Genomic DNA, 25,826 nt, shown 5'->3' with positions numbered 1-25,826 from the left:
GCAAAATTTATTTACATCGACAGGTAGCCTGCTTGTAGGCTACAGCTGGCTGACTCTGATCTCAGCCCCTTTATTTTACACATAGCATAAGCGAGAGAGCTTAAGTGACTTAAGGGCACACAGCTAGCTGGCTAGTGTCAGAACCACGATCAGGCCTTTAGTTTTTTCTTATTGCAACTTCCAAAATGCAGAATACTGCTCTGGTAGCAAAAGCATGTTTTCTACATGGTAGTCGGCCGAAAAACTCTGGCTAATTGGTCTTACCACCTCACCTATCAGTTTCATGTAAAGTGGTATTTCCCAAAGGAATGTATTGCTTTTTATCTTCTATGCAAAATAGAAAATAAAATCTTCGTATATATAACATTTAAGTATTTGAAATGTTCCTTTCTTATTTAGAATGTCCTTTTTAAAATATTATGATCCTTCCTGCTATTTCAAAGGAAAGATAAAAAAATGTGCCCTTGTGGACAGACAGAAGCTAGGCATAATTTATTAACTTAATTCAAAGATAATTAAATAATAGCAAAATAAAATATTACCTTAAAATGTATTAATGTCTTGTGGGCTTAATTTCATTTTAATCAGAGTTTGTTTTCAGAGATTACTCTTAGTTAGTTGAAAGCCTCTGACAAATGCCAGTCATAACATTTTAAAGGGATTTCGGTATCCTGTGAAGAGTACCTTCTGTTAAAGTAGAAGTCTGGACAGAAACAAAAGCAAAGATATTTCATTTAAAGGAAAGAAAAGGAGATTATAATTGTTATCTCAAAACTTTTTTCTACCTTAAGAAACAATATGTGATATCAAAGGTATTAAAAAAATAAGTGTGTCCCCCAAATGCTCACATTTCCTGCCTCCTGTTATGGCAAATATGAGGCTAGAGAATTGGAGGGTGCTCATAGTGGGAGATTGGTCATGTAAGTCTTTATTATTCACATTGAAGAGTGTTCCATGTAAATTTTAATTTTCAATAAAATTAATCTCAATTCATGTAGATCATTTATTGTCCAGAATATATTTCAAACGGAGAAGGCAATGGCAACCCACTCCAGTATTCTTGCCTGGAAAATCGCATGGATGAAGGAGCCTGGAAGGCTGCAGTCCATGGGGTCGCTGAGGGTCGAACACGACTGAACGACTTCACTTTCACTTTTCACTTTCATGCATTGGAGAAGGAAATGGCAACCCACTCCAGTGTTCTTGCCTGGAGAATCCCAGGGACGGGGGAGCCTGGTGGGCTGCCGCCTATGGGGTCGTACAGAGTCGGCCACCACTGAAGTGACTTAGCAGCAGCAGTAGCAGCATATTTCAAAACTGGTAACTGTTTGCCATGGATGAACCTGAGGCTGCAATTACATTCCTGCAAGAGATGATGATAATCTGAGGAGAAGGAAGAAAAGAGAGAAACTATGATGTAAAATCCATTGAATTTTTAGAAGCTTTTATTTATTTGTTTATTTTTGACTGCTCTGGGTCTTTGTTGCTTTGCACAGGCTTTCTCTAGTTTTAGCAGGCGGGGTTGCTGTGCATGGACTTCTCATTGTGCTGGCTTCTCTGCAGAGTACAGGCTCTAGGGCGCGTGGGCCTCAGGACTTGTGGCACACCGGCTCAGTTGAGCTTATGGGCTTGATGGTTGCGTCTTGGGAGCTCCAGCACGCAGGCTCAGGACTTGTGGCACACAGGCTTCATTGCTCTGAGGCATGTGGGATCTTCCTGGACCAGGAATCGAACCTGTGTCCCCTTGTCCACTGTGCCACAAGGGAGATCTTCCATTGAGTTTTGTAATTTTGAAAGTGAAAGGAGCCTATCATGAAACAAGACTGCCGGCTTTAGTGAATGGATGGATAGTGACATTTAGTGGTAACTTACAGAACACTGGAGGTGGTTGTACTGTTTGGGGAATTGGGACTAATAAAAATAAACATGCATACGGAGGATCTCAATTGTTATTTTTATAGAGAAATCTTAAGTTTTAGGGGAAGATTGATAGTAGAGATGCGTATTTGGGATCTTCAGCTGATAGGTAGTAACTGAAGACATGCGGGTAAACCACATCCTCCAGGAAAACCAATCCAGTGCAGAGACCGAAGGTCAAAGCCAAAACCCTGAACATCCCTAGAAGAAAGTACTTTTCTCTTTCGTTTTGTTTGATAGTTGTTTATTGATACACTCTAAGAGGAGCAATAATGAGCTTTACAAATTAATTTAACCCATCATCAGATACTTAATGTAAATCCTCTGAGAGGGAGAGAATGCCATTAAAAATATCTATTTAAAAAGGAATTCCTGGACTTCCATGGTGGCCCAGTGGTTAAGAATCTGCCTGCCAATGCAGGGGACATGAGTTCAATCCCAGGTCCGGGGAGATCCCACATGCCGCAGAAGAACTAAGCCTGTGCACCACAATACTGAAGCCCGCACGCTTAGAGTCCTTGATCTGCAACAGGAGAAGCTACGGCAGTGAGAAGCCCACACACTGCAGCTAGGCAAAGTCCACATGCAGCAGCAAAGACCCAGTGCAACCAAAAATTAGAAAAAAATTCCTGGCCAGGTCCCAGGACTGTGCAATGGGAAAGAAATGTAAAAATCTTCTTCTGCCCTTACTCCATGGATTAGCAGACAGAAGAGAGAAAGTCTTTTCCTTTTCAGCCTGACAGCCTAATGGTAAAATGTTACCCAAGTATGTCATGTCTGTTTCAAATCAAGTATTGAAGAAAGGAGCCCCTGTCTTAGAAATATCACATTGTGATTAGGAGCAGAACATTCTTTCTGATCATTCAGTTTGGGGAATGAGGTATGATGAGAGGGACCTGTGGGAATTGATCTTAAATGAAAGCAAAACCACTGAGAAGCGCTGAACAGTGGCGCGTCCTCTGGAAAGACTGAAGTGGTGAAAGATGTTCCTTTATGTCGTGTTTCAGTTGGCTTTCACAAGGCCATCTAGCTTTTGCCATTACTCCACTTAGTTTGAGAGAAACAAGTCAATGTTGCCAGTTCTTTTGCAATTCCGTAGTCAAAGCAAAAACATGGAAGTGAGCATTCTTGAAGCCAAATTCTTAGTTTAGCCACTTTCTTCATGAAGTCAGAGGGAGAACTCAAGTTTTCAAGCAGGGTTGCTGCTGCTGCTGCTGCTAAGTCACTTCAGTCGTGTCCGACTCTGTGCGACCCCATAGACGGCAGCCCACCAGGCTCCCCCGTCCCTGGGATTCTCCAGGCAAGAACACTGGAGTGGGTTTCCATTTCCTTCTCCAATGCATGAAAGTGAAAAGTGAAAGTGAAGTCGCTCAGTCGTGTCCGACCCTCAGCGACCCAATGGACTGCAGCCTACCAGGCTCCTCTGTCCATAGGATTTTCCAGGCAGGAGTACTGGAGTAGGGTGCCATTGCCTTCTCCGCCAAGCAGGGTTACTACCTGTAAAAAGGATGCATCAGGATTTGAAAGAATAATTAGATGTGCATGGAATAGAAATCTATTGGACATGAGTGTGTAGCTATTAATAAAAGAATTTTAGTCTGTGGGGTTCTTAAAACTGTTTACTAGTAAATTGCCATTTGACTCTGGACTCATAGCACCTTCCCTGTATTAATAATACAGTTTGCTATAGAGAACTTGCAGTTGGTGTCCAGTTTAGTGCCTGTAGTACATCCCCATTCCTGTACTTGGAGAAAGAAATGGCCACTGACTCCAGTATTCTTGCCTGAGTAATTCCATAGATAGAGGAGCCTGGCAGGCTATAGTCCATGGGACTGCAAAGAGTTGAACACGACTGAGTGATACTGGTGAGGAATTGGGTAAACCCGTATCTGAAGCCCACACAGAAGTATGAGCTGGAGATAAAATAAGAGAAATCTCCTAAGGATGACAGTTAAAACTTGGCATGAGCCACAGTTATCCACAGAGTGTACGCATTTGGAAAGCATTGGTTTAAATATGTAGCTGTAGACAAGTCCATCAGTTGTGGAGCAGATAGAGGAAGTTCTAGAAGCTGGCCAAATCACTCCTGTTATCTCTTCCACAACTGAGAAGTCAAGGGAATAAATTTAAAAGATTAGGAGGGAAGTTTGGGGGAGAATCGATACATGTATATGTATGGCTGAATCCCTTTGCTGTTCGCCTGAAACTATTACAGCATTGTTAATCAGCTGTGTGCATGCATGCGTTCGTGCTAAGTCCCTTCACTCATGTCCATCTCTTTGCGACCCTGTGGACTGTAGCCGGCCAGGCTCCTCCATCCAAGGGATTCACCAGGCAAGAAAACTGGAGTGGGTTGCCATGCCCTCCTCCAGGGGATCTTCCCTACCCAGGGATGGAACCCACATCTCTTACATCTCCTGCATTGGCAGGTGGGTTCTTTACCACTAGCACCACCTGAGAAATCCAATCAGCTATACCCAAATACAAAATAAAAAGTTAAACAAAAATAACCTGCCATGTGGCAGATATATATTTTACTATATTTCATGCTTGCATGCTTAGTTGCTCAGTCGTGTCTGACTCTGCATCTCCATAGACTGTAGCCCACCAGACTCCTCTGTCCATGGGATTCTCCAGGCAAGAATACTGGAGCAGGTTGCCATTTCCTCCTCCAGGGGATCTTCCTGACCCAGGGATCGAACCGGCGTTTCCTGTGTCTTCTGCATTGCAGGCAGATTCTTTACCCGCTGAGACATCTTCTAGACTATTATTGCATTATATTACATATCACATAATTTTATTTGCATATATTATACATTTCATCTTATGTTACATATAATAATAAAGTGAGATAACAAAATAAAATAAAAGAATGGGAGTGGTCAACTGTATCCATTGCAGCTGAGAGAACTTTTAAGATAAGGTCTGAAGAATCTCCGTTGATTGATGCCAGAGGGTTAGTTCGCTTAAGGCAAATGTTGGAAGAACTGTCACATGACTTACTTTCTGTCCCTGCCAGAGGGTAGAACCAGACTCAGAATGGCAGCAGAAGTTAGACTGTGTTATAGAGATATGAAGAGGAATTCTTTCCTTGGGAAAGAACTTACCTGTAAAGCTTCTGAACTCTTCTGGAAATCTAAGCTTCTGCTATGCTAACTCATATTAAGGTTGCCCAAATTTGAATAATTGGCAACAGGCCTTGAATATTAGGATTTTTAACTCTGCTCTTTAGGGATCTTTCCTTAGTTAGAAGTGGTAACATCTTTTCGTTGGATGCTCTTAAATGGTTATGCAAGCCAATTTAGGTGCCCAAAGGAACGTGCACCCTTGCGTATACACACACTCAGCCGAAGCAGCAGCGTACAAATAAGCTATACTCATCTAGTTAGCATTTCACGTTGCTTTTTTGACTTTTAATTCAGACTAAACATTAATATAAGAAGTTTTGATAATAACCCCTGAACTTCATCCTTTTTAGAAGGTAATGTAGCTCTCTTCCTGTAGGGTAACCATAGAAACTGACAGGGAACAGAGAAAGAAAGCTTTCACACATGCTGTGCTAATTAATCCTATCCTACAGATTCCCTTCAGCTGGAGGATACAGTTTAATAAATTTTGCATGAGTAAGTGTGTTTTGATGCATGAACTATATAAATACATAGGAGTAGCTTTACTAAAAATATTTATTTTAAAAATGTGGTTGTGTATTTCTGCTTCAAGGTGTGCTTTTTTTTTTTTCTTTTGAATCATTGATTTAATAATTTGCTCCCTCTCTGAAAAGTTTGGGGATTTATCTCTTTAACTGAACAGAAATATTTTTAGGGTGAAAAGCTTTTGTTTAACAATATACAAGACATTTGCCCCAAGAATATGTTTTAATTGATCCTATGATATATTGAGATGTGAGTTTTTCTCAAGTGATGCAGGAGAGCGTATCTTAAAAATATCATAACATTACTCATTATAACACATCTACAGGCAAACCATTTAAAGAAACTGTCTTAACGCATTGAAGAGTTAGAACATCGAAAACTCACTTTCCCTGATGATTTGGGAAGTTATATGACCCGTGTGAATGGAGTCTGGGAAGTCCTTAACCTAAATTTGGGGCTTCCTTCTGGTGGCTATCTTCTGGTGGCTCAGAAGATAAAGAATCTGCCTGCCCATGCAGGAGACATGGATTTGATCCTTGGGTTGGGAAGATCCCCTGGAGGACGGCATGGCAATTCACTCCAGTATTCTTACCTGGAGAATCCCATGGACTGGCGGGCTGCAGTCCATGGGGTCGTAAAGAGTTGGACATGACTGAGCAACTCAGCACTCACACAGTTGGCCTAAACTTGAGATGGAGAAAAATAATGTAGACAAAGAGCTTTTTCTGTTTCTAGTTTTTCAGAGCTATTTAATAAGTTTTACAAACTTATATTCAGAATGAGCATAACTGACTTGGAGTCATACATCATTATTTAGATTTATACTACTAGGTTATTTTGAGGTCTGGTTCTCTCTTTAAAACTGGGAATATCACAGTTTTCTATAACCAGTGTGGTCTTCTGAGCTGTCAAAGAAAATCTCAGATTTTTAAATTCTCCTATCCCTCTGGCCTAGCTTTCTGTCAACAGGGCTTTGGCAAAACCAAGAAAACCCAGCCTGAATGTTTTTGGCATCCCGTTTGCGTTGACAACAGCATATGGAGCAAGTCAGAACCGATTTTGGGACTTACGCTTAGCTCCTTGGTCTGTATAGAAACATGCTCATTTGAGGAAGGAAACCCTTTGATGGTATTACGAAACTCTGGAAACACGTTAATGCCCTGATTGTTTTATCTGTTGTTCAGTTTTGCCTGCTTTGAGGTAGGATAAATCCTTGCAGAAAAAAGGAGAAGAGGTTATTATGGAAATCTATTTTCAGAGATAGTCATTCCATTCATGTGTAGAAGAGACCATATATGTGTATGTATGTTTGAATGTGTCAAATCTGTACTAATATTAATACATGTATTAATATGGAATACTTGTAACACTAGTCAGTTTATAATATGCCATTGTATGGTTATAAAAACTGTATGGTAGGGAAAATTGAATTATTGTAACCAAACTGAACTAATTAGAAATTCTTCATCTGACCAGCTACCCTGTTAATTTTAATATTTACATATAATACAGTAAAGGAAATGTCGTTAAAAAATGTTTAATAAACAAAAAAAGGTAATGTTCCTTTTTTATTACATAAAAACTTAAATAATCAAAACATTAAAATGAATATGTTATGGTAGGTTCACTGTAAAAATGTTTATTTACTTAGAGCATCACAGTGATAGATAAAACTTTACTCTCATCACTAATGAACATACTCAGATAGAAAACTATCATACAGTTTTTTTTTTCTAAAAAGAATATCTTTAATTTTTGATTTTTAAAGGAATTATGTATTCATTGTATAAAACTTGGGAAAATTTCAGAAAATGTATTAAATTAAAAAAACTAAATATTTCTATATTCAGAACTAACCATTGAAGATATTAAAATATGTTTTTCAACAGTCTTTTTCCAGTGCCTAAGTATTTATGATTGTGAGGTTAAACTGTACATAATTTATCACTTAATATATTATTTTGACCACTTTCCCAATTTTTAAACATTCTTAGAAAACTTTAATTTTATTACATGATATCTCATCTCCATGTACCAGATTTATTAACTATTCCTTTATAATTATTTATTTATGTATTTCAAATGACACTCTTGAATAGCATTTCTTAGTGTTTGACAGAACACTGACACCAAAAGAAATTTTGGAAAAGACCTTTGAGAAAAGAGTCATATTCTCTTCTTTCGGATTTATGATACATGTTAGAAAAAATTAAGGGCACTGAGAAGTCTCACAGTATACAGACCTGTTTTACTTTTTAAACCATCTTTTCTCAAAGTTATTCAGTCTTGGAACTTCTTCTTATAATACTTATTTTTAACTGTCAGAACCAAAGTACCATGAAACAATCTTTGGAAAGCCAGGAGATTTCTAAGCTTCTGTATAATATCTAATAGTTTATGAATCATTTGTTTACTCTTTGGGGATTTTTTTTAGGTTCTTAGTGCTTTATTAGGAAATATAAGGGATTTATTGGTTATTAGCATGTATTTGAAACAGATAGACCAAAATATGCTTTTCCCAACCTTTTGCATAACTTTGACACTGCATTCGTGATTCTGTATTATAATATCACGTTTGACCTTTTAAAACTGTGAACATCCAAATTTAAATTACTTTGATCATTAATGTCTATTAAACTTCACGTTCTCTGTAACCCACAGGTCTCGCAAGAGCAAAATCCGTCCCCAGCCACACATACTCCAATGAAGTGGTTACCTTGTGGTACAGACCTCCAGATGTCCTCTTGGGCTCGACAGAATATTCCACCTGCCTTGACATGTGGTGAGAAATGGAGCTTTACTTGAGCTAATTTATCCGTAGTGCTTGGTCTGGGTCAAGCCTAGACAAACATCCTAACAGTCTGAATGAAGATTAATGGTACTGGAGCGTTTGCCGGTGTGTGGCAATACCGCTGGAGTTTTTGAAAACATAATTGGGAATGTTCCCTAATCAGGTGCTCTCTTACAGATGGTGTCTGGTAATGGCTCTTGATGGACAAGGGCAGAGACATTTTTCTAGCTGTCAGTTCAGTGATTTTCTCCCTAACGATCTTAATTTGTGGCTTTGTTTTATAACAAGGGAGTATATATCTCCAAACAGCAGTATGAGTAGGAAGTAGTAGAAGCATGTTTAAATTCACAGCAAAATTCAGATAAATGGTCTGAACATTTTGCTATAACTGTAAGGTGCTAAATTTGGTACAATATACCCCTGAAAACTGTTGGTGCCAATTATTCAAGATGAAATAAAACAATCACTTTTAAAAAAATGTCAGAGTAAGTTTAATTCCAGTAGAGTCACAGTTCTGCACAATGGTTTCGCATAACTTAAAAATCTGTTATAGGAAGCGCAAAGACCGGTGAGATTTAATGTACGATTATTATTAATGATAAACTTTAATGAGTTTCCAGTCTAGTATGATCTAGTTCAAAAAAGGGAATAATCTTCTTTTTAGCTACCAGGGAAGGCTTAATAGTGAATGTTAAAAATGTCATTTATTAATAGAAAAATTCCTTTTCTAGACTCACAGTTGTGTTTAAAGTAAAACAGTTCATATAGCACATAGTTTTTTAATAGCAGGAATCATCTTCCATGAATGATGATGGCCCATATACAGAACTCAGCTACATGTTCACATAATGTTTATGACCTCAATAAAGCTGCAGCGTTTGTCATTTATCTTCTTGCCATGTAGTTACTTCACCGCTCTACCCTCAGTAATCTTGGCTTTTAGTTAATTAGGCTGTGATGTGGCCTGGCTATCTTCCCTGATGTTTCTGATCCAAACACTTTATGGGGAGAAAACAAGGAAGTTTCTTGTGTTGTAAGGCACAGTATAGATTTACTTAATTTAGATTCCAGCAACTCCCTTGGACATGGGATTTGGGGATCTGTGAAGCCACTGAAAATCTATGCAACATTTCGTGTACACGTGGATGTATTTATTTTTATGAGGTGTAGATCTCTAGCTTTCAGTAGAGCTATAAAAGAATCTGGGTCATCAAACAGCCTAAGAGCTATTGCCATAGATTTTGTAATGCCTTATAATGAATTTGATACCATTGTAAATACATGCTCCAAAACACTGAGCATAAAGATGACCGTCTATCATTAAGGAGCCGGGCTAATCCATTTTTTACATCAAACTTCCTGACTTTTTTTTTTTTTTTTTTGGACAATTGTTTCCACAATTAGATTTTTTTTTTTCCTCCAAAGCTAAGCAGGGGCTTGAACAAAACAGCTATTTTGGTCATTAGCTGTAATGGAGGAAAAGATTGGAAATAAAGGTCAATGAATGCATCCATCTGAATATCAGTTACTGTCTCATTCCCTTCCTCCTTCCTGCCCTTATAGTTACAAGTTGGCTATGCAAATAATCATTACTTAATATTCTGAGTTAGGGAGTGTTTTTCTCCATTTTTTGAGAATAGGAATTCTAGATTGTCTTTCGATGAGGTCAGTCAAGGACTCTGCTAACAGAACATAGTTTGGAAACATTTGTAACTTGGAGCCAGTCTTGTCTTAGTTGCTTGGCAGGGCACTTCAAGGTCTACCCTTAGACTGCTGCTGCTGCTGCTGCTAAGTCGCTTCAGTCGTGTCTGACTCTGTGGGGAGAAGCTATTTTTTTATACGCCAGTGGCTAATTTTCCCCAAAGCTTTGAAAGTGCTCTGTAATGAGCAAAGAACTACATGGATTATGACTTGCTAATATGTCTGTTTCTGACGTGTAGTACTTGATGTCCAGTCTGTGTGTTTCCACTGCCCCCAGCCCTAGCCTTTCTTTCTTTCACATGTGTGTGCCTGTTGGTATCCATCCTTTTAAGGAAGAAGGTCTGGTTGCTTTCTGCCAATTTGCTTTAACAGAGACATAATGAAGCCTAAGAATAAGATCGTAATTTAAGTGGAAGGGGGGAAAACTGATATGAAATAGTAGACCCTAAATACCCTTTTGTCTGCATGCCAAGATTATTCATTGCCATAAAAACAAAAAATAAATGTGTTATGTTGGAGCACTTTTCCACATTAATGGCTGTTCATTTCTGAGTTATGTCTATACTATGCCTTTCACTCTGAATCTGATTTCATTCCAAGCCGTTTTCTAACAGCCGTTTTGTTATTTTCCAGGTAAAACGTATGTATGTTTCCAGTCAGAGAAAAGTTCACAGGGCACTGATTTTTGCATCATTGGTGACCTTGATGCTGGATATTGAAAGATCTAGAAATGGGACTGTGGTTGAGTCTTGGCTCAGCTGCACCAAAGAGCAGTGTGAATATTAACCCATAGACAATAGCGGGGAGGCAGGTGGCAGGGGTCTCAGGCTGTTTTACAGTTCATTTACCTTCCTGGGGCAGCAGGGTAGTAACTAAAAACTAACGATCCCTACCTAGTGTTACAGTTTCCAGGGTTCTGTTTAAATAGCTTCGGGCAATAAAAATATTAATGAAGACACTTTACGCATTAACATTGGCAGCGAGTGATGGAAATCAGAGCTCTCCCATTGTGATTTACTGCTCTAGGTCTCCAGCATGTGGGTGATGTATAGATATACTGGGCAGTTTGAGAACTCATCAGGAAAGGTAGTTTTTGGTACCTTGACTGCCTCCATGGAGGAGGACTTAAGCAAAGGAATCAAATTGGACTTTGTCTGGTGTATAACTTCCCTTAATTCTTGGATTTTATAACTCTTTGTTTAAGTCCAGGCATAGGAAATCATCTTTAAGCTTCTAAACCAAAAAGACTTACCAAGTACTGAAAACCACATTAAGAGAAGTGCAGATGTGCCAGTGAGCTTATCTGTGTAGTCCGTCCCTTGTCAAGGAGTTCTGCTCCAGCTGTCCAGGTCACTGCTCTAAACAAGCTTTATATTGCTTTATAGAAGCTCATAAATATATTTAGAGTGGCGTTTGTTTTCTTAAGCAATAGGTCACTTGGGATTGTTTTAAGGGATTAAATTTTAACATAGGGTGACAAAATTATCTGTAGCTAATAAATACCTCGTCAAGATCATGCTGCTTTGGGGAGGGGCCACAGTGTAGAGTGGCACCACCTTGTGTCAATTCCATGCTCCCCAATAGCATGTCAGTCTCCCCTTTTCATCATCTTTTTCAAAGCTAATTAACATATTAACTATGCTTGTCAAAATGTGGGGTGAGTCGTTTATAAATAAGCCTGTCAAATGTAATGAGATTGCATATTAAATCACCCTTTCTCTATTACATCTCTGATTTAGGATTAAAATCAATTTATTTAACATTGTAGCAGCTGGGTGGTTAGAAAAAAAATTTCTGTACTGATCTTGATATATAGAAAAATGTCTGCATCAAAATTGATTTTCCATATATCAGAAAAGAAATTGCCTATTTATTGAGTATTATAAGGCCATTTAGCATTGCATTTTATTAAAGAAGCCTAATTACCATACATATTGGCAATATAGAGTTCTGCCCTCATCCTTAAGAGTCTCTCCTGAACAAAGGACATTTATGTAATAAAGTTTCCTAAGGACTCAGGTTTGTTTACCACTGTTTTAAGAGAAAGAATCATAAACGATTCCTACTGTAGTGCCCACCCAGAAAAGAAATGTGTTCCATGTGAGATAATATCTTGAGTAATTGGCTACTAGTAATAATAATAATTAAGTCTTACCATTAGTAATAACAATGGTAATAATAAGAGATACTTTTCTTGGACCCAAATTGTATTCTATGCTCCTTTATACATTAAAAAAAAATATGCAGTGTTTATTTTGTCCTAATACTCTTTTTTTTTTGAAGAGTATGGTTGCTTGACAATGTCATGTTGGTTTCTACTGTATGGCAAAGTGAATCAGCGACATGTATACGTGTATCCTCTCTTTTGGGGATTTCCTTCCCATTTAGGTCACCACAGAGCCTTGAGTAGAGTTCCCCGTGCTGTAGAGTAGGTTTCATTGGTTATCTGTTTTACACACAGTATCAATAGTGTGTAAATGTCAATCCCAATCTCCCAATTCATCCCACCCTCTTCTTCCCCGTTGGTATCTTTACGTTTGTTCTCTCTGTGTTTCTATTTCTGCTTTGTAAATAAGATCTTCTATTCCTCTTATATATTTTAATTACTTACCTGCTGTTCCATGATAAAGTGAAAGAAAGCAAAACCTGGAGAGACTAAATAGAATAATAAAGGTCATGTATTTAGTAAATAGAGTCAGCATTCAAACTCAGAGCTAACCCACTCCAAAACCTTTTCTCCCTAAAACATATTACATAGTCTCCTAAGTTGATTTATAAACAACTGTTTTTTTTTTCATTTTACTAGTAAAGTGATTCCAAAACACACATCAGTAAAATACCTCTTTGAGAATTTAGGTTATACTCTGAATCATGTTGGGTCCTTTGCATGCTTCAAACCAAGTGGAGCCTCTCAATTTTATTCAGGGTGGAGCTTTTTTGAAATAAACTTAAGGCTTGACTCATTGGATTAAATACATTTTTGTGGGACCAATATCTATACTGGCAAGTGTTTTCCCAACTCCTAACCAATACTCATTTACCACTTTTGCTAAAATGAATGTATCTATTTGAAAAAGAAGGCTGGTTAAAAATGAGACTTTTTCATGGGCTACATAAAGTCATCTAACAGTTCACATTATTTACACATTTTCCAATTAATCAGATCATAAGACCAAGGAGGATTCAGATTAGTCACTGTCCAAAGTAACATCTCTTTAGGAGCTCTTGAGAACTGCTTAAATAATACATGATGCAAATGACTTATTGGTATTGCCAGAGACCGGGCAATGCCACAGAAACAGAAGAACAGAGGTCATCAGGAGGGTGTTGGGGGGCGGGAGGAAGGTGAAAGCTGAACTCCTGGTGCCGACCGTGGTTTCTGAGTCTCTTCTACTATTGAAATTCTTTAAAAGTAGGGTGACCATAGAGTATTTTGTCCATACTGGGATACCTTTCAGAGTTAATAGTTCTGCTAGGACAATGTGTATAAAATGGGGATTTAATTGTGACTTGTGGGCGTCTTACTCATAGCACTGGAGCAGTAATTGCTAAATACTGGTAGTCAGAAGACACAGTGCATTTGACTGCTTGTTTCACACCAAAGGAAAGCTGGCTGCCAAGTTCCATTCCACTGCTTTGTAACAGATTATCTCCAGAAGTACAGTTCTCTCGTATGAGACTGTTATGACACTGGTGGGTGGTGGCCAAAGTGCTGTCTTTAGTGATGATTTTCAAATGCTGATGGAAACCAGTTCTCTTATCCTATCAAAAGTTTAGTGTGTTTATGGTTCTTACATCCATGTTGTTTATCCGTGTGTGTTTGTGTGAGAGAATCTATGTGTGTTCTCAGGGAATATATTTGGTCACTTGTTATATAATGGGTTAGCTGAATCATAGCATATAAAATGAGACGTTGTATGTGTATTTCACTACTAAATATTTTACAAACAAATAAAAATTCCCCTATGTGCATCAAAGTTGGCAAAGTAATTTATACAGTGGAAGTGAGAAATAGATTTAAGGGCCTAGATCTGATAGATAGAGTACCTGATGAACTATGGAATAAGGTTCGTGACATTGTACAGGAGACAGGGATCAAGACCATCCCCATGGAAAAGAAATGCAAAAAAGCAAAATGGCTGTCTGGGGAGGCCTTACAAATAGCTGTGAAAAAAAGAGAAGCGAAAAGCAAAGGAGAAAAGGAAAGATATAAGCATCTGAATGCAGAGTTCCAAAAAATAGCAAGAAGAGATAAGAAAGCCTTCTTCAGCGATTAATGCAAAGAAATAGAGGAAAACAATAGAATGGGAAAGACTAGAGATCTCTTCAAGAACATTAGAGATACCAAGGGAATATTTCATGCAAAGATGGGCTCGATAAAGGGCAGAAATGGTATGGACCTAACAGAAGCAGAAGATATTAAGAAGAGATGGCAAGAATACAAAAAAGATCTTCACGACCGAGATATTCATGATGGTGTGATCACTCACCTAGAGCCAGACATCCTGGAATGTGAAGTCAAGTGGGCCTTAGAAAGCATCACTACAAACAAAGCTAGTGGAGGTGATGGAATTCCAGTTGAGCTATTTCAAATCCTGAAAGATGATGCTGTGAAAGTGCTGCACTCAGTATGCCAGCAAATTTGGAAAACTCAGCAGTGGCTACAGGACTGGAAAAGGTCAGTTTTCACTTCAATCCCAAAGAAAGGCAATGCCAAAGAATGCTCAAACTACCGCACAATTGCACTCATCTCACACGCTAGTAAAGAAATGCTCAAAATTCTCCAAGCCAGGCTTCAGCAATACATGAACCGTGAACTTCCAGATGTTCAAGCTGGTTTTAGAAAAGGCAGAGGAAGCAGAGATCAAACTGCCAACATCCGCTGGATCATGGAAAAAGCAAGAGAGTCCCAGAAAAACATCTATTTCTGCTTTATTGACTATGCCAAAGCCTTTGACTGTATGGATCACAATAAACTGTGGAAAATTCTGAAACAGATGGGAATACCAGACCACCTGATCTGCCTCTTGAGAAACCTGTATGCAGGTTAAGAAGCAACAGTTAGAACTGGACATGGAACAACAGACTGGTTCCAAATAGGAAAAGGAGTACGTCAAGGCTGTATAGTGTCACCCTGTTTATTTAACTTATATGCAGAGTACATCATGAGAAACGCTGGACTAGAAGAAGCACAAGCTGGAATCAAGACTGCCGGGAGAAATACCAATAACCTCTGATATGCAGATGACACCACCCTTATGGCAGAAAGTGAAGAGGAACTAAAAAGCCTCTTGATGAAAGTGAAAGAGGAGAGTGAAAAAGTTGGCTTAAAGCTCAACATTCAGAAAACGAAGATCATGGCATCTGGTCCCATCACTTCATGTGAAATAGATAGGGAAACAGTGGAAACAGTGTCAGACTTTATTTTTTGGGGCTCCAAAATCACTGCAGATGGTGACTGCAGCCATGAAATTAAAAGACGCTTACTCCTTGGAAGGACAGTTATGACCAACCTAGAGAGCATATTCAAAAGCAGAGACATTACTTTGCCAACAAAGGTTGGTCTAGTCAAGGCTATGGTTTTTCCAGTGGTCATGTATGGATGTAAGAGTTGGACTGTGAAGAAGGCTGAGCGCCGAAGAATTGATGCCTTTGAACTGTGGTGTTGGAGAAGACTCTTGAGAGTCCCTTGGACTGCAAGGAGATCCAACCAGTCCATTCTGAAGGAGATCAGCCCTGGGATTTCTTTGGAAGGAATGATGCTAAAGCTGAAACTCCAGTACTTTGGCCACCTCATGCAAAGAGTTGACTCATTGGAAAACACTCTGATGCTGGGAGGGATTGGGGGCAGGAGGAGAAGGGGACAACAGAGGATGAGATGGCTGGATGGCATCACTGACTGGATGGACGTGAGTCTGGGTGAACTCTGGGAGTTGGTGATGGACAGGGAGGCCTGGCGTGCTGCGATTCATGGGGTCGCAAAGAGTCGGACACGACTAAGCGACTGAACTAAATTGAACTGGCAAAGTAATTGGTTGCCCACAACTGGTGTTTGGATGACTTTTTGTTTGTTTGGTTACCTCAGATATTTTTATTGATTTCTGAGTTCACAAAGCAGTATAGCAGATGTAAACTAAGTTTTAAGGCCATGTGTGAGATCCCTAAAGAGTAAGAGTCGAATGGAAGTGCACACTGCTATGCTGACTGAAAGAACAACTGGGAGAACTGAAAATCTGACATAAAATTCCAAAATATATACTATTCTGGAAGCAGGAGTGTAAGATCAAATAGCCCTATCCAATCCAAGACGCACCGGAGGACTCACTATATTAGAACTCAGTACATTAGCGTGGTCATTGGATGAGTTTTAAATAGCCAATTGCGATGACTAACTTTCGTGTTACTAAGATTGCCCTTGGTACACTTAGCTGCCTCACTGGTTGATGAGAATAGCAAGAGATGGGTAAATGGGAACTTCTTTAAGAAATATACGACTCCATAAATGTTGAAAATGGTGTATCGGCCAAGCTAAATATTTTGCATTTCTATTAAAGTATGCTGTGGACAGGCACTGTGGGATATATTAAAGAATTAGAAGCTTCTGTATTTGGTTTTAGGGAGATTAAGACACTGTCTGTGTCTAGAGACTTAGAGAGAAGTTTGGCCCAGGATGTTCTGATCTTACATGTGTATGTGTGTGTCTGTGTGTGCACCCATCCATTTAAGTTGGAAATATATGTTAGTGCTCAGCATTTGGAAAATACTGGGTGCTTACTAGTGCTTTTTATGTTTTGTAAGTTGTGCATTTTTTTTCATTTGCAACTCGATTCTCTGCTCCTGGTAACTGGCAGTGGTTTGCTGTTTAAGGAAGCTGTATTGTAGTAGAAAACACATCAAAAGCCCAAATTAGGTTCTGACTCTGCCTGTCCTTAGCTGTGTGAACACAGCTGATGAAGTTCCTTAACTACCCTTCTCTTCACTTTCCAAATCAGAACACTTTGATGGTTAAGTACATTAGTTGTTGTTGTTCAGTCGCTCTGCTGCTGCTGCTGCTGCTAAGTCACTTCGGTCGTGTCCGACTCTGTGCGACCCCATAGACGGCAGCCCACCAGGCTCCCCCGTCCCTGGGATTCTCCAGGCAAGAACACTGGAGTGAGTTGCCGTTTCCTTCTCCAATGCATGGAAGTGAAAAGTGAAAGTGAAGTCGCTCAGTCGTGTCTGACTCTTAGCGACCCCATGGATTGCAGCCTACCAGGCTCCTCCATCCATGGGATTTTCCAGGCAAGAGTACTGGAGTGGGGTGCCACTGCCTTCTCCGGTTCAGTCGCTCAGTCGTGACCAACTCTTTGCAACCCCATGGACTATAGCCTGCCAGCCTTCCCTCTCCTTCACTATGTCCCAGAGTTTGCTCAAATTCGTGTCCATTGAGTTAATGATGCCATCCAGCCATCTCATCCTCTGTTGCCTTCTTCTCCTCCTGCCCTCAGTTTATCAGTTATAACCAGTAGCTAATAGCTGCCACAATTACAGTAAGCAGCCATCTCTTGCCCCCTCCTACTCACCCTCTAATCCTGTTTCTCAGAAGCAGCTACTACTTTCAACTCTTAGGATCTGTCTCCATATGTCTTAAATAATTATATTGCTACCCATTCATTTACTGTTGTATACATGTCTACTAAGTAGGTGTATAGTAGACAAAGACTTAACTTTCTTCCATCAACCTTCCTTCACTCCACCTTCATCTCATTGTGTCAATATAGAATTTATATCCCATTTTGAAATATTAATATGTGCATATTATTCATGGTGAAGTCTTACAGTATTCATAATTATGTATCCTTTCTTGTACAGTGTTTTGCTGTTCTTAAACTTTATAATTGTCTCTGATTTTTTTTAGTTTAGTTGTCTTTGTCCCTGCTGTTATTTATAGGCATAAAAGATTTGTCAATTACACATGAAAAATATTTTCCAGATGCTCAAAAGCATCAGCAAATTTGTCAGTCCCTTTTAATTGTCTTGACATCTCCCTTTCCCACGCTTTTCCTTAAAAGCTTCCTCTCTTGACTGTGTGATTTCTTGCCTTAGTACAGCTGAAAGGCTCCATTTCAGGACTTCCATTTACACTCTCTCCTGCTGTTATGGGTCCTTATTTCGTTATTTTCTGTCCCCTGCCGTATCTGCTGTGTACCTCCTTCTGCCCTGACCTAGGTCCTGGATGGCTGACCACTAAGGAACACCTCCTCCAAGCTGCCTCCGGCTACTGGTTTCCAACTGAGTTCAGGCAAAGGGCATGTGAGAGGGTTGGATATTCATCCTTACTTCTTCCCTGCTTTAAACCATATTTCTGGGAATGGCTAACTACAATTTCTGTGAGAAAGGACCTCTGTCATGGCTCTAGCTGTGAATCATGCTCGTGCCCCGTCATGTCCAATTCTTTCTGACCCCACGGACTGTAGCCCACCAGGCTCCACAAGAATACTGGAGTGGGTTGCCATTTCCTTCTCCAGGGGATCTTCCTAGCCGAGGAATCGAGCCCATGTCTCCTCTGCTTCCTGCACTGCAGGTGGATTCTTTACTCGCTGAGTCACTGGGGAAGCCCCTGTAGCTGTCAGTAGATTTCAGTGACACCTGACCTTTTTGATCCTAGGGTCAATAATGGCTGTTAGTTATAAGGCAGGTAATGACTGGCTTCCTGCTGTTACTAGCCTCTCAGTGTTTCAATACATCTTCTTCATTCTCTTACACCTCTATAAGTAGTAAATTCATTCTGTCCTGGGTTCCATTCCTTTTCCTTCTGACCTTCACTGATCATAGATTCTCTGTTCCCTGGGTTCCTTGTCTTCCTCCTTTAGTTTCCTAAGAAAGAATATATGAAAGATGCAAGTTTTCAAATTCTTGGTTTTCTCAGAATGTCTTTATTCATCTCCCACACATGACTGATAATACTTTGGATGAGAACGTAATGAGTTCCCCACCCCCCTCAGAATTTTGAATGTATTATTTAATTTCTTCAGAGCTTCTAGTTTTGCTGCTGAAAAGTCTGATTCCATTCAGATTTGCAGTCATTTATGTGTCTCATTATACTTTCTCTCTGGAAAGTATTAAGTTCTTTTGTCTAACCCTGGTACTCTGAAATTGCTTGATAATGAGCTTTGCTGTTTATTTTATTATCTATTTATTTTGGCTGCACTATGTGGCAAGTGAGATCTTAGCCCCCTGACCGAGGACTGTGCCCCCCGGAACTGGGAGTGCAGAGTCTTAACTACTTAACCACCAGGGAAGTCTCCAAAAGTGAGCTTTGACTGTGTCTTTTTCTGTTGGTGCCAATAGATACACAGATCAATTAAACATGTTTTTTACTAAATTTCCCCCTTTCCAGCTCTGCCTCACCCTGCCCTCACCACTTATCCTCAATTAGAGCCTTTTTGGATTTAATTTCTCCAGATGATAAATATCGGGTGTCTCGCTGGTGGATTGGGTGAGAAATGGTCAGAGAAGGCCTGTGGGTTAATTGCTTTGTACACACTTCCAATCCTCCACCTTATTTCCAGATGTTGATTCACGTCACACTTTCTAGAACTGAGTCTCCACGTCCTGTGCCTTTTGTAAACTGCTGTACATGAATGCTTTGTCTGTAACTTGGGTAGTTATAACTGCCTGTGGTCTGCCTAGATAGCCACACCTGTGTTCACAACTGAAAAACCTCTCTCTCATCCTCTTGTGTCTCCTCATCTATTTCGTGTGCTCAGTCACTTCCACTGTGTCCAGCTGTTTGTGACCCCAGGGACTATAACTGCCAGGCTCCTCTCTCCTTCGGATTCTCCAGGCAAGAATACTGGAGTGGGTTGCCAGGCCCTCCTCTAGGGGATCTTACTGACCCAAAGATGTGAACCCACATCTCCTGTGTCTCATCTCCTGCATCTATTTTATCCTTGTTTAAAATGTTATTCCTTAACTGACACTTCATTCACTTTGGGGGGCAGGACAGCAGGGTTTGTGTACATTTTACTAAATGTCCTACTCTTGTTAATTTAATATCGACTGCTGTACTTATGGACAATTGACTGCTCAGGTCCTCATCCTGTAGAAAATTGTGATTTTTCTTGGGTACAGATTTGAGTTGCAAGTGTTGATGAGTCGGAGCCAGTCAAACAGCACAAGGCAGGCAGGAGCCTCTTGACTGCCAGAATCTTAGTGTGGTGGTAGAAATTTGTAATCCTTGCCATTTAACTGTGAATGCAGTCATGACAGCTTTGTTAGGAAAACAAACATGAAAAGAGAGCCATGTACTTTTTGACAAGCTAATGATGGGAAGGAATAGAAAGGGCAGTGATAATTTTTTCAAACATAAAAATTTTCCATGAATTGAGAGGAGTGATTACAACAAGTAGCTCTTTGGATCAACGGCGTGTGTGAATCCAACATGAGCTTACTCTTAAAACAAGCAGAAACAACTAGTCTAACTCAGCAAGTGTTCCAGGCGATATAAAGTTTCTAATCCAATAAGGGTAAAAAGGTAGCCTGTTAACTTACATGCACAAGAAAGATATGATTGAATGGAAATGTGATTGGAGAGAAGCTAGGAGCTTGTATAAACATAATTGTTGGTAAAGAGATCTAGGTGTCAGAACTGTTCATTGAAGGACGAAAATGGGGTCTTCGTGTGGTTATGACATTTGTGAATTAACTCCTCAAGACACTACTAAAGCATGTACTTTAATTAGAAATCACATTTTCATTTACTGGTATTCTGCTATATAAATTAATGTAACTTAAATATACTAGTAGCTTTCTTAGTTTTAGACTATATTATGTAATTGATCGGAGAAGACAATGGCACCCCACTCCAGTACTCTTGCCTGGAAAATCCCACGGATGGAGGAGCCTGGTAGGCTGCAGTCCATGGGGTCACAAAGAGTTGGACACGACTGAGTGGCTTGACTTTCACTTTTCACTTTCATGCATTGGAGAAGGAAATGGCAACCCACTCCAGTGTTCTTGCCTGGAGAATCCCAGGGACAGAGGAGCCTGGTGGGCTGCCATCTATGGGGTTGCACAGAGTCGGAGACAACTGAAGCGACTTAGCAGCAGCATGTAATTGATAAACTTGAATGTTTGTGTTTCTCTTTTTGTTTTGCTCTTCAAATGTAATGTACTTAGATTCTTATTGATCAAAGATATCACTGGAGAAATAGAGAAATAGTACAATAATTGAAAAAGAATTAAAGTCAAATTTAACTAAACTAGACTATCAGTGGCCAAGAAAGAGCCTGCTTTAAATTCCATCAAAATATAAAACAAAATGTAAATATAGTCTGTCTTAATTATAGTCTGTCTAAGGAACAAACGCAGTCTAAGGGACTTAGCAGTTACTGAGGACCAAATCTGAGTAGCTTCCTGTTTTCCTCTACACATGTGGATTATTCATCTTTTGCTATGGCATTTTATATTTCTCTGTATTTCCATGTGAGAGAGTACAATTCTAAGAACGACATGTTCACATAATTGCCTTGTCTGCAGAGCTTGGCAAACCGTTTCTGTTCTCTCTCATTGATAGTTTGGTGGTTCTTCCCTGATAGCTGGCTTTCACCATGTTTGCTTCTGAAGGCAGAATATATTCATAGCCTAATGTAGACTCAACAAATTGAAAACCTTTATTATATCAACTATATACATTTTTGTCTGTCATATTTAATCCTAACATGTTTAATTTAGAAGCTGTTTCAGAATTTTAGCTACCTAATGATATCAATTCACAATTTTATTTTAGTTTTATGGCCATTTTGTACCCCTGCCTCCCAAATCTGAAGATTCTTGGTTATTCTGTTCATAGTAGCTGGTTGGTGGGGGCACAGAGGGAAAAAGAGCTTCTAGAATCCCACAGTAGCCCCCTTCCCATAAAGATCTCCCTTGCACATTGTGATTATCTTTAGTCATTCATTCATTTAACAAACCTTACAGAATGTCCAGAGGTTCAAGAGTGAAGAAGACCTGGTCCCTGCCCTCAAGCAGTACCCTCTAGTTAAGCATGATACCACTCCAGGGGGCATCGTCCACATTGTACGCAGTGTCTAATCTGTACAGTCACATTCCAGGGCAAGTCTTTGCGTATATTCCGAGAAGCCCACAGACTTCACCAAAAATTGGACAATAAGGATTTATAGTGGGAAGATTTTTGCCTTTGGGTCTTCCATATATTATCTAAGATGGTTGTCATAGCAGATGGTTGTCAATCATTTCATTGTCAAATGCCATCCATCGAGTTGTATATCTAAGTGGTGCTCATTCCAACGTTCTTAACCATTGACTGTCCAAGTCCAGCTGTGGCCTTTGATAACTAGAACTAAATACATCAGCTTAACACTCTGTAAATTGAAGTTTAGAATTCTCCTTTCAGGAGAGCACTTTTCACGACGATTTCAACAGTGATTTGTCCTTGTGATTTGCTAGATATAGTTTCTCTAAAAAGATTGCTTGAATGTGTCGTTTACTTTGATCTTTAAGATAATTGCCCACAAATAATTTTTTTCCTAATTCCCCACATTATTCAGGATGATTAATACATTTGGAGGGAGAAATCTTATGACTTCCTTGTTGTGCCTCAGCTGTCATATAAACAGGAATTAAAGATGTGTGAAGCTTATTAATTGGTTTTTTCTTGTCCTGCATGGTCTACAGTTATTCCTTGGAGATGTGCTCTCGGTTGTAGAATTTTAAATGACTGATCAAATGGAATCTATCTCTTCCTTTATGGTTCCATAGTATAAGAAATAATATTTCTCAGCTATTCGACGCAATATGTTGAGTTTTACATTTTTTCCCCCTATTGTAGTCCTCAGTAAGGGCCTTTCTTATTTACATTTTTGTAATGATTGTTCCTGGTTTCTAGATATAACTAGTCTGAATATTCCCAGTTATCTGTGTAACCTGTGGCTCTTGTTTTAAGACTTAATCTCTGGAGTTTTCATTGTCTATGGATTTCTGTTTTCAACTTTCAAATATCCTTGAACCCCCATCTTATTTTCTGTACATTATCAACAGTGATAGACTTCAGTTTTTAAGGATAGTTTTCTTGTTTTTTCTTGCCCAGACCTTAATTTTGAAGGCTTTCCTTTTGATTTTATCTTCATCCTTCTCAGCATTTGTTACCAGGCTCGAGAACAAATTTGCCATCTCTGTTTCTTCTTCTTTAATCTGACCAGATCGACTGCATAAAAACACGCCATTCTAATTGAGGAGGCAGTGTGGCTTAATGCTCACTGACCCAGGATTCTCAGTCACATTTTCAAGTTCTGGGGTTGACATGTAAACATGTAGTAGGGTTTACTTGCATGTAAAAATCAAAGCAATGTCTTATGAATTCTGTAAAGCCCCTCTGTCTCTAAATTTTAGCAATCAAAGAAATTGTACTGCTGAACCAGAGGTTTCCATGGAGACGGTTGGAATTCCTTTGGAGTGACATTAAATGAAATTTGGGTTTAGATATTTTCGTGTAACTGAACTGATTTTTTTCTATTTAATTTTATATGATGATATTGGATCTAAATCAAATTCCTATCTCTATTTCAGTTGCTTCTGTGCACTCCTCAGAATAGTTTGTTTAATTCATTCATCAATTCATTTATTTGAAAGATATTTATTGAACACTTAATTCTGTGTCAGGCACCAGGTAAGGTCCTGGGGATTATAAAAATGAGAAGGATCCTTCCATGCTTTCAAGATCAGAAGGAAAAATGGTGTAATAAGCCATTGAGAGAGCTAGAGCTGAGGATACATTGGCCAGGTCATGAACAAAAATACCCCGCCAGGAAGTGAAGCAGCTGATGTTTGTGTGTAGGAAAGAAGAACAGATTAAGAAGCAGATAGAGAAAAAGGAAAAAATGGAAAGGGGGGAAAGTGGCTGGAAACCAGAATGGAGGACTATTCAACCCACTCTAGTACTCTCGCCTGGAAAATCCCATGAACAAAGGAGCCTGGTAGGCTGCAGTCCATGGTGTCGCTAAGAGTATGACATGACTGAGCGACTTCACTTTCACTTTTCCTTTCATGCATTGGAGAAGGAAATGGCAACCCACTCCAGTGTTCTTGCCTGGAGAATCCCAGGAATGGGGGAGCTTGGTGGGCTGCCGTCTGTGGGGTCGCACAGAGTCAGACACGACTGAAGCGACTTAGCAGCAGCAGCAGCAGCAGCAGGAGGAGGTGAGAACTTGATTGAGTGAGAGTGATAAGGGAAGGGCAAGGGTTTTAGATGATTCCTGGATTTCTGACTGAGGTGACTGGACCAGAAAGCAAAAATACAGCTTTGTGATTATTCAGCCATAGAAAGGAACAAAGCTGGGTCATTTGTAAGAGGTGTGGATGGACCTAGAGCCCATCATGCAGAATGAAGTAACTCAGAAAGAAAAAAACAAGTATCATGTATTAATGCATAGTCCCTTGGACTGCAAGGAGATCCAACCAGTCCATTCTGAAGGAGATCAGCCCTGGGATTTCTTTGGAAGGAATGATGCTAAAGCTGAAACTCCAGTACTTTGGCCACCTCATGCGAAGAGTTGACTCATTGGAAAAGACTCTGATGCTGGGAGGGATTGCGGGCAGGAGGAGAAGGGGACGACAGAGGATGAAATGGCTGGATGGCATCACTGACTCGATGGACGTGAATCTGGGTGAACTCCGGGAGTTGGTGATGGACAGGGAGGCCTTGCATGCTGCAGTTCATGGGGTCGCAAAGAGTCGGACAGGACTGAGCAACTGAACTGAACTGAACTGAACAGATAGAACCTGTTTGCAGGTCGGGAAAAGAGAGGCGGACATAGAGGACGGACAGATGGACACAGGAACTGAGGAAGGGGAAGGTAAGACGGGTTGAGAGAGTGGGATTGACATGCGGACATACCATGTGTAAAATTGAAAGCTAGAGGGAAGCTGCTGCATAGCATGGAGAGCTCAGCTCAGTGCTCTGCGATGATCTGGAGGGCTGGGACGGCGGGGTGGGAGGAAGATGCAAGAGAGAGGGGTTATAGATATACTTACAGCGGATTCGCTTCACTGTACATCAGAAACCAGCACAACATTGTAAAGTGATTATACTCCAATTTAAATAAATATACATGTATGTATGTATATGTATTTTAAGTATACATTTCTATATTATATTTAATACATATATTAATTATATTTTACAGAAATATATAAAAAGTCTGTATGTACACACATCCACATACACTAAAATGCACATATGTGTACTGGAATACACACACTAAAATATTATTGACATAGAAATATGCATATTAAAATGTGTGAGCAAAAATCATCATTGTAACTTCACGAACAGTGTTGCCAGTTGGTACTTTAAGGTGGCCAGGCTTCTAGATCTTTCTGGTCAGTCTTATTTCAGTGGACCATTTCAATGCGGACCATTGCCTGATCTCTCCTCTCTGGCCAGCAGCAGGCCACCCTGTGCCTTGGCTTCATTGAACTACCTTACTTCACACACTTCATTCTTTGCTTTTATTTAATTTTTATAAGTATCATTCTTGAGAGAGAATTTTGCTTCCTAGTTTGAAAAATAAATCTTAAAGTTTCCCCATATAGAAAAAGTTGGTTGTTTTGAACTGAAGGTTCTCTGAGATGGGCTTTTATCCAGTCTAGCCTTTGGATTGGTTTTGTTTTCATTCTCTGAGAGCTAAGTACTCCGTAGAAGTATTTGACTAAGATGTATTGTGCCTATCTGTACCTAATGAAGCACTAACCGCAGTAAATGG

General features: G+C 39.6%; 1 protein-coding gene across 7 annotated transcripts in view; it reads left to right on the top strand.

Annotated features, from left to right (window-relative positions):
* The window catches only part of CDK14 (cyclin dependent kinase 14), a 664,341-nt gene that overhangs the window by 365,334 nt on the left and 273,181 nt on the right, over positions 1-25,826 (top strand). For all 7 annotated transcript variants that reach the window (XM_070369889.1, XM_070369886.1, XM_070369885.1 and 4 more), the window contains one exon: positions 8,232-8,352. In XM_070369889.1, coding sequence (XP_070225990.1) covers positions 8,232-8,352 — 121 coding nt within the window. The remainder of the gene's footprint in view (positions 1-8,231; positions 8,353-25,826) is intronic.

Source organism: Bos mutus, chromosome 4 (assembly GCF_027580195.1).
Source record: "Bos mutus isolate GX-2022 chromosome 4, NWIPB_WYAK_1.1, whole genome shotgun sequence".
NCBI lineage: Eukaryota > Metazoa > Chordata > Mammalia > Artiodactyla > Bovidae > Bos > Bos mutus.
The sequence above is the reverse complement of the archived record's forward strand: the minus strand, read 5'-3'. Positions and strand labels throughout refer to the sequence as shown.